Here is a 7,481-nt window from a genome sequence, read left to right as displayed (position 1 = left end):
GGCTTGGACCCAGGCCTTGGTAGGGCATGATGGAGCCAACCTCTAGGTTTAGAGTGGAAGGGGCACTACTGCAGCCAAGCTGCCTAGACTGGAGCCATCCAAATATTGCCCTTGCCCTCAGGGTAGGTGGTGACTGCAGTAGTGTCAGCAACCTGCCCCCCAAATTAAGTTAGTCCCAGTGTTTATGCATGCATACACTTATTTAACCAACGGCGCTGAATACTAGACCACTAATTGTGTCATGCCTCGTTCTGTCTGAACAAAGGCTGATCTAGTCCATAGCAACCATACTACTCACTAAACTGGGAGAATGGAACCAGTGAGGAAGGCTGCGTGGAGGAAGTTCCATTTCTGAGGGCAGTGGGAGGTTTCCTAGGTAAAGGACTTGGGGCCTTCGGCTGGAGGTGAGGTGAGGCTGGGCTCATTTGGAAGGGAAGAAATAGAGAGCGGCTTGAATTCCAAGGTGGGTTTCTTGTGTGGGGTTATGGAGGCACCCAAACTTACACTTGGTTCAGGAGAGGTATAGAAAGCAGGGCTGAATATGTGGGGGAGGGGGCATGGTGGCCCCCAGAGGAAGAGGAAGGCAAGCCCTAGTGTTGTCTGCAAACCCATAGCTCCCCACTTCTGTGGTACCTGACATGATGGGCAGAGCTTGGTCAGGACCAAGGACAGCTCCTGGCCTGCTGTTGTTCTGTTACCTTAACAGGGTTCTCTCCCTTTCTGTCTCAGCCATAGTTCCACCCCTGCTGCCTCTCAGGCACCCCAGCCTTCTCAGTAAAATTGCAAGAGGAGGACTGGGTTTTCCTCACTCCCAGGCTTGAGCCATGAGTCTCCCTGGAGGTGATAGGAGAACTGGTTACTCCCATGTTTGTCTCAGTCTTTCTCCTGTTTTCCCAATCTCTGTAAGTTCTGTGCCCTACATTCTTCATCCTCATTCAGTCTCTTCCCACACCAGCCAGCATCAGCCTCCCTTTCATGGCATTCCCTGAAGTTACCCTGTGCTCTTTCCCTTACCCCTCCTCCACCCCATTCACAGCTTTTGATTTTTTCATTTCTCCTGGGGTATGTGGAGATGTTTCACATTTTGTCCTTTTCTTCTGTAACATGACACCCAGGTGTCTTCTTCCTCCCGGTCATGACCAAATGTTTTATATATGTATATATATATAAAACCTGGAAGAATGTAGGGTGTAAAGAAGAGTTTCTGAAATCAGACCTGGGTTTGGTACTGATTGTGTCACTGACTTGCTGTGTCTTATTAGGCAGTTAGCCTCTTTGAACCACAGTTTCATCATTCTGTAGTATGGGACAACTCTTACTCCAAAGACTAAACTCAGAATGTGAGTCCCTGGCGAACAAAAAGTGCTCCATGTTTGCCTAATGGACAGACTGCTGTGAGGATAATAGTGGATGATTTCAGTGCATGTGCTATGCAGAGGACCGCTTTATGAAGTTTTATATCGAAATTAATTTGCCCCCGCAATCCTATTAAAAGTACTACTGTTATAACCTCCTTCTGAGGAAACAAGTCATAAAGACGTTGAATAACTTGAGTAAGTAGTTACGTGGCATAGCCCAATATTCAAACCCAGGCAGTTTGGTATTTCACTTAAAAATTACGCAATGCCACCTCCCAAGGTGATAGAGTGCACGGGAAGTCCTTAACAGTGTAGGCGGATAGGAACTGCTCAAACCAGCGTAGTTACTTTCAGGCAATCGGTGTGTCTGAGGGGGCATAGAGGCTGAACTGGAAGACGAGCGCCAGGAGATGAGAGCCAGGAAAACTACAACACCCACAAGCCTCCGCTCTTCCTCTGAGGCACTTCCGATTGGCTTCAGGCTCAGAGGCTGACCGTTGGTTCTCGGGATGGCTTGGCGGGGATTGGCCATGCAGGTTTTCAGTTCAGTTCAGTTTTAGACGGGTATAATTGCCGTCAGTCCCGCCTCAAACACCCGGAAGTAGTCTCCGGGGGAGGCCCATGTGTAGTGGTAAAGCGGAGAAACAGGAGTTGTCGTGGGAGAGGAGCTGGCTAAAGGGCTTAGGGTAGATTAACTCCCCAGCGCCTCCCCGCCCACCATCCCCACTAATCGATTCTGACCCTTTGAGGGCTGTTTTTGAGCACGCGGGGCCTGAAGCTGACGGAGGGAGGTTCCCATTGCCTGCCGCCACCCAAACTGTGCCTCATGGAGTCTACCTTCAGCAGCCCTGCGGAGGCGGCGCTGCAGCGAGAGGCAGGCTCTGCCGGGCTGCGCACTTCTCTTGGAGACCTGGACCGAGTGTACGAGCTGGAGCGAGTCGTTGGATTTGTCCGCGACCTGGGGTGTCAGCGGGTGAGGGCACGTTGGGGAGCGGAGGGGTCTGCCAGAGGATTGGGATCTTGGGGTAGTTTTGTGAGGCTGGGAATGGGGTAGATGCTTCGCAGGGTGGAGAGGCTTGGAAGGTTAGGTAGGGACTCCCTTAAAGGTTTCCCTTGAAGACACCTTCGGTGCAGGAGAGGCTGTTCTGACTCCATGGTACATGCTTACAGGTGGCCTTGCAGTTCCCTGACCAGCTATTGGGAGATGCTGGGGCCGTGGCAGCACTACTGGAGGAGGCTACCGGGTCGAAGATGTTCATTCTGGGAGACACAGCCTATGGCAGGTGTGAACTTCAGCTTGAGTATCGAGGGTGAGGTAGGGATCCAGGGCTGATGGTGTTTCTCCTTTATGACAGTGTCTGCCCCTCAGTAGCTTTGTTTCTCCTTCATGATGATGATTCCTTTCCTGATACTCGCTCTTAGTGACACTGTCTTTTCGTTTTATTTTTAAATGGAGGATGAGATGGTTAGATGGCATCACCGACTCAATGGACATGAGTGTGGGTAAACTCTGGGAGTTGGTGATGGACAGGGAGGCTTGGTGTGCTGTGGTTCTTGGGGTCACAAAGAGTAGGACACGACTGAGCAGCTGAACTGACTGAATTGCTTAACAGTGTTGTGTTCATTTCTGCCATACATCAACACGTATCAGCCGTAGCTTAACATATGTCCCCTTCCTCTTGAATGTCCCACTCAGCTCCCACCCCGTCTTTTCATAACATGGTTTTCTTCACTGACCACATTTTCCATTGATGACAGCAATACTTTTTTCAATGAGAAGCTCTCTCATGATGGTATCTCCCCTGCAGCTGCTGTGTGGATGTACTGGGTGCTGAGCAAGCTGGAGCTCAGGCCCTTGTACATTTTGGCCCTGCCTGCTTAAGCCCTCCTGCCCGCCCACTGCCCGTGGCCTTCGTCCTCGGTCAACGATCTGTAGCCTTGGAGCTCTGCGCTAAGGCCTTTGAGGCCCAGAACCCAGACCCCACAGCGCCTGTGGTGCTGCTCAGTGAGCCATCCTGTGCCCACGCCCTGGGTGAGGGTTTTGCTTGTGCATGCGGGTAGGGTGGGCTGACCAGTTTGTGCCTTATTCCTCCCTTTCAGTACACTCCTGTGGAGTTCTCAACATGGGCTGGGCCCCACCCTCTCCTTTTGGGTCCCAATCAGTCTCCTGGGGATGAGGGGGATCCCTTTTTACCAGGCCCCAACCTTGACACCACCTTCTTCTTCCAGAGGCCTTGGCCACCCTTCTGCGCCCACGGTACCTGGACCTGCTTGTCTCCAGCCCAGCTCTTCCCCTGCCAGCAGGCTCCTTCAATCCAAATCCTGAGCCCCTGGAGCGTTTTGGGCGCCGCTTCCCTTTGGCTCCAGGGAGGTGTCTGGAAGAGTATGGTGCCTTCTATGTGGGGGGCTCTGAGGCCATCTCTGACCCTGATCTTGACCCAGACCTAAGCCGGCTGCTTTTGGGCTGGGCACCAGGGCGGCCCTTCTCCTCCTGCTGCCCGGATACAGGCCGGACTCAGGATGAAGGTGTCCGGGCTGGGCGGCTAAGAGCACGCAGACGCTATCTGATAGAGAGGGCCAGAGATGCCCGTGTGGTGGGGCTGCTGGCGGGCACACTGGGTGTGGCCCGACACCGGGAGGCCCTGGCACACTTGCGGAATTTGACACAGGCTGCTGGCAAGCGTAGCTATGTGTTGGCCCTTGGGCGACCCACGCCTGCCAAGCTTGCCAACTTCCCTGAGGTGGATGTCTTTGTGCTGTTGGCCTGTCCTCTGGGTACCCTTGCCCCCCAGCCTTCTGGCAGCTTCTTCAGGCCTGTATTAGCACCATGTGAGCTGGAGGCTGCCTGCAACCCTGCATGGCCACCTCCAGGCCTGGCTCCCCACCTCACACATTATACGGACTTATTGCCTGGTGAGTGGTGGGGGCACTGCCTAAACTAGAAACACTTGGGGCATGAAGCTGGGGGGCCACTATGAATCTTTTTTTTCCCTCCCTTCCAGGCTCTCCCTTCCACGTGCCCCTCCCTCCACCTGACTCAGAGCTATGGGATGCCCCAGATGTGTCACTCATTACTGGGGACCTCCGACCCCCACCTGCCTGGAAGCCATCAGATGATCCTGGGTGCTCAGCCCTGACCCCGAAGCCCCAGCTGGAGCTGGCTGAGAGCAGCCCTGCAGGTGAGTGTGGCAGATCTCCACTCCCATCTGAACCCTTCTCCCCTGTTCAGCTCATTCAGCCTCAACCCCCTCCCTCTGCAGCCTCATTCCTTAGTTCCCGGAGCTGGAAAGGACTGCAACCCAGCCTGGGTCAGACGCCGGTGACGGGAGCTGTAAGCGGAAGACGAGGAATTGCCATCGCCTATGAGGATGAGGGAAATAGCTGATACCATGTGGGACCAGAGCCACAGGTGGACTTAAGACCTTTAGTGCTCCCTGCACCAACCTCACTGTTCTGCCAGGATCCTTGAAGGAGCCTCTCACTGAGGCAGCCCCTCACTGAGGACAGGCTCCAGCTCTGTCTTGTCTTGTCCTGTCCTGGCACTGGCACAAGGCTTAGCCCATACTTGCTTGGTAAAGGTCTGTTGTTTGACGAGGGAACAGCTTTAGGTCTTCCCTGAAGCCTCTGGGCCATCTGTTCTCCTGGGAGCAACCCAAGCCCTCTGGCCAATCCAGGTTCCTGCTGTGCAGTTGAGGGTCTGTCTTTTTCAAAGGCAGGTGCTAGATGTTTATACCACAGTTTTCCAGCCTTGGCACTGTTGATGTTTTGGGCCAGATAAGTGTTTGTGATGGGCTGTCTTGTGTATTATAGGATGTTTAGCATCATCTCTGGTTTCTGCCCAATAGGTGCCAGTAGCATACCCCTCTCTAATTATGATAAACAGAAATGTCTCCATATGTTGACAAATGTCCCCTATGGGGGCAAAAGCATCCCCAGTTAAGAATCACTGGTCTACACTTAGCTACACAATACATGTGGTTGTCAAACATAAATTTGAATTAAGATTAAAAGCTCAGTTTCTCAGTCACACTAATCATATTTCAGTACTCAGATAGCCACATGAGAGGACGGCACAGCTCCAAGACATTTCTATCGCTGCAGAAAGTTCTGTTGGGCACTGCTGGTCTACACTGACTCCAATTTGTTTTTCAGGGAGGTCACAGAAACTTGAATAAACCAGATAATTTTTCTCCTTGTTTTCTTTTTATTCATCAAATACTGCAAGTCCTGCACAGGTCCTGTGGGTTGAGATCTGAATTATATTTGAGAGGAGTCCTGCCCTCACAGTGTAGCTGGGAAGAGAGGCAGCTAAAAAGGCAATTACCACAGGGTGAAGCAGTATTCTTTATGAGGAAGGAAGTCCCCAGAGGCAGCTGGAGCCCAGAAGAGGCTTCTTAGAGAGGGTGTTACCTCAGCTGGATCTCTTGAAGGAAAAAACAAATCAGAAGTAATGGAGTGAAAAGGACATTTGGACAAAGGGTACACCATGCTCAAACACACAGGCATAGACCATCATTGTGGGTACTTAAAGCAAAGTGGAGTTGCTAGATCCTAAGGGTTTAGAGGGGTGAAGTGAAAATGACTCACCTTAGTTAGTTCCCTTCATTTGCTGAAAATCTCGACATATTGGCATTGTCCCTCTGGTGGCTCAGATGGTAAAGAATCTGCCTTCAATTCAGGAAACCTGGGTTCGATCCCTGGGTCGGGAAGATTCCCCTGGAGAAGGTAATGGCTACTCATACCAGTATTCTTGGCTGGAGAATTCCATGGGGGGAGCCTTGCGGTCTACAGTCCAGGGGTCGCAAAGAATCAGAAACAGCTGACTGACTAACACTGTTAGGGTGTTGTGATTTCTGCCCTCAAGGATTGCACAGTCTACTGGTAGAGGCAGTTCTGTAAACTGATCGTGGTAATTGGGACAAGGTGAGCATCAGTCATGTATTCTATAAATATGGATTGAACACCTGGGGTGTGCCAAGCACTGGAAATCAGCAGTTTAGGAATCCTTCCATGGTTGCTTACATTTTTGTGGTGGAGAAGACAATCAGAACAGTATGCAGAATGGTAATAAGGGCTATGGAGCAATATAACGCTGAGAAGGAGGGTAAGAGAAAGGGCTACAGTATTAAACAGGATGATCAGAGAAGACTTTGAGCAAAGACTGAAAGAAGTTTTGAGTGAACCATGTGAATAATTAGAAGAAGCTGAGGGAACAAGTGCAATGCATTGAGGGTACAATTGTGTTCAAGAAATAGCCAGGAGGCCAGTGCAGCCTTTGGAAAAGACCCTGAAGCTGGGAAAGATTGAGGGCAGAAGGAGAAGGGCAGGACAGAGGATGAGCTGGTTGGATGGCATCATCGACTCAGTGGATATGAGTTTGAGCAAATTCTGGGAGATAGTGAAGGACAAGGAAGCCTGGTGTGCTGTAGTCCATGGGGTTACAAAGAGTTATGACTTAGTGACTTAACAACAACAGGGCAGCCAGAGGAGGGAGTTAGCAAGAAACTTCGGCAACGCAATCAGGGTAAGAGGCCTGGTAGACCATTATAAGGACCATGGTTTTTATTGCGAGGGAAAGGGGAGCCACCGAGGTATTTAAAGAGAGTGACATGATCTTATTGAAGTTATGTAAGAATCGCCAGGGTGGCGGGAGACCCTAGAGCGGGCGCACTCTCCTGCCTCTGGCTAGGGAAAGCTTCCTGGAAGAACGTATCTTAAGATCATTAGGTGTTGGCCGACCTTGGGGTGAGCACGAAGAAACGTGCTTCAGGCAGAGGAAACAGCATGAGCTCAGTGAGGGACGGGTCAGACACCCTCGCGAGCTGGGTGGGACGGTCAGGGAGGAGGCCCGCGGGATCAGCACTGGCTTGGAGACTAAGCTAGGGCAGCGGTGAGCAGGCTCGGGTGGAAAGCAGGGCTGGTGGGCCGGAGCTGGGCGGAGTGTCCGGGAGTACAACAGGCGGGTGCGGCCCGACCCTAGATGGACCGGCCAGGCAACGATCGAGGTATTCGGCAAGAAAGTTTCGGGCCGCGAGACTACGATCACCACAATCCTCTGCGCCTGCAATTCCGGCGTCGCCAATTTCCTAGACCGCCGGCGACCGAGCGCCGGGCCCGATGTGA

The 7,481-nt window shown here is 52.1% G+C and overlaps 1 protein-coding gene and 1 long non-coding RNA gene across 2 annotated transcripts; one reads left to right on the top strand and one right to left on the bottom strand.

Annotated features, from left to right (window-relative positions):
- Positions 1-66: 66 nt before the first annotated feature.
- On the top strand, positions 67-5,548 carry DPH2 (diphthamide biosynthesis 2). The gene is made up of 6 exons (XM_019957642.2): positions 67-2,331; positions 2,529-2,641; positions 3,167-3,390; positions 3,588-4,271; positions 4,361-4,537; positions 4,619-5,548. Exons 1-6 carry the CDS (start codon positions 2,185-2,187, stop codon positions 4,741-4,743), a joined length of 1,470 nt encoding a protein of 489 aa, XP_019813201.2. The 5' UTR covers positions 67-2,184; the 3' UTR covers positions 4,744-5,548.
- LOC139182258 (uncharacterized) lies at positions 5,549-7,481 on the bottom strand. Its single transcript, XR_011565910.1, has 3 exons — positions 7,098-7,481; positions 5,946-6,074; positions 5,549-5,781 (listed from the first exon to the last, which is right to left on the bottom strand). It is a non-coding gene; the product is annotated as an uncharacterized lncRNA (long non-coding RNA).

Source organism: Bos indicus, chromosome 3 (assembly GCF_029378745.1).
Source record: "Bos indicus isolate NIAB-ARS_2022 breed Sahiwal x Tharparkar chromosome 3, NIAB-ARS_B.indTharparkar_mat_pri_1.0, whole genome shotgun sequence".
Taxonomy (NCBI): Eukaryota; Metazoa; Chordata; class Mammalia; order Artiodactyla; family Bovidae; genus Bos; species Bos indicus.
The sequence above is the reverse complement of the archived record's forward strand: the minus strand, read 5'-3'. Positions and strand labels throughout refer to the sequence as shown.

What these genes read in the sequence shown, in the direction of transcription:
- DPH2 (XM_019957642.2), top strand. Translation starts at nt 2,185, where the DNA reads ATGGAGTCTACCTTCAGCAGCCCTGCGGAGGCGGCGCTGCAGCGAGAG. An exon ending in GCGACCTGGGGTGTCAGCGG is followed by an intron (nt 2,332 to 2,528) that starts GTGAGGGCACGT and finishes ACATGCTTACAG; the next exon opens with GTGGCCTTGCAGTTCCCTGA. An exon ending in GGCTGAGAGCAGCCCTGCAG is followed by an intron (nt 4,538 to 4,618) that starts GTGAGTGTGGCA and finishes CTCCCTCTGCAG; the next exon opens with CCTCATTCCTTAGTTCCCGG.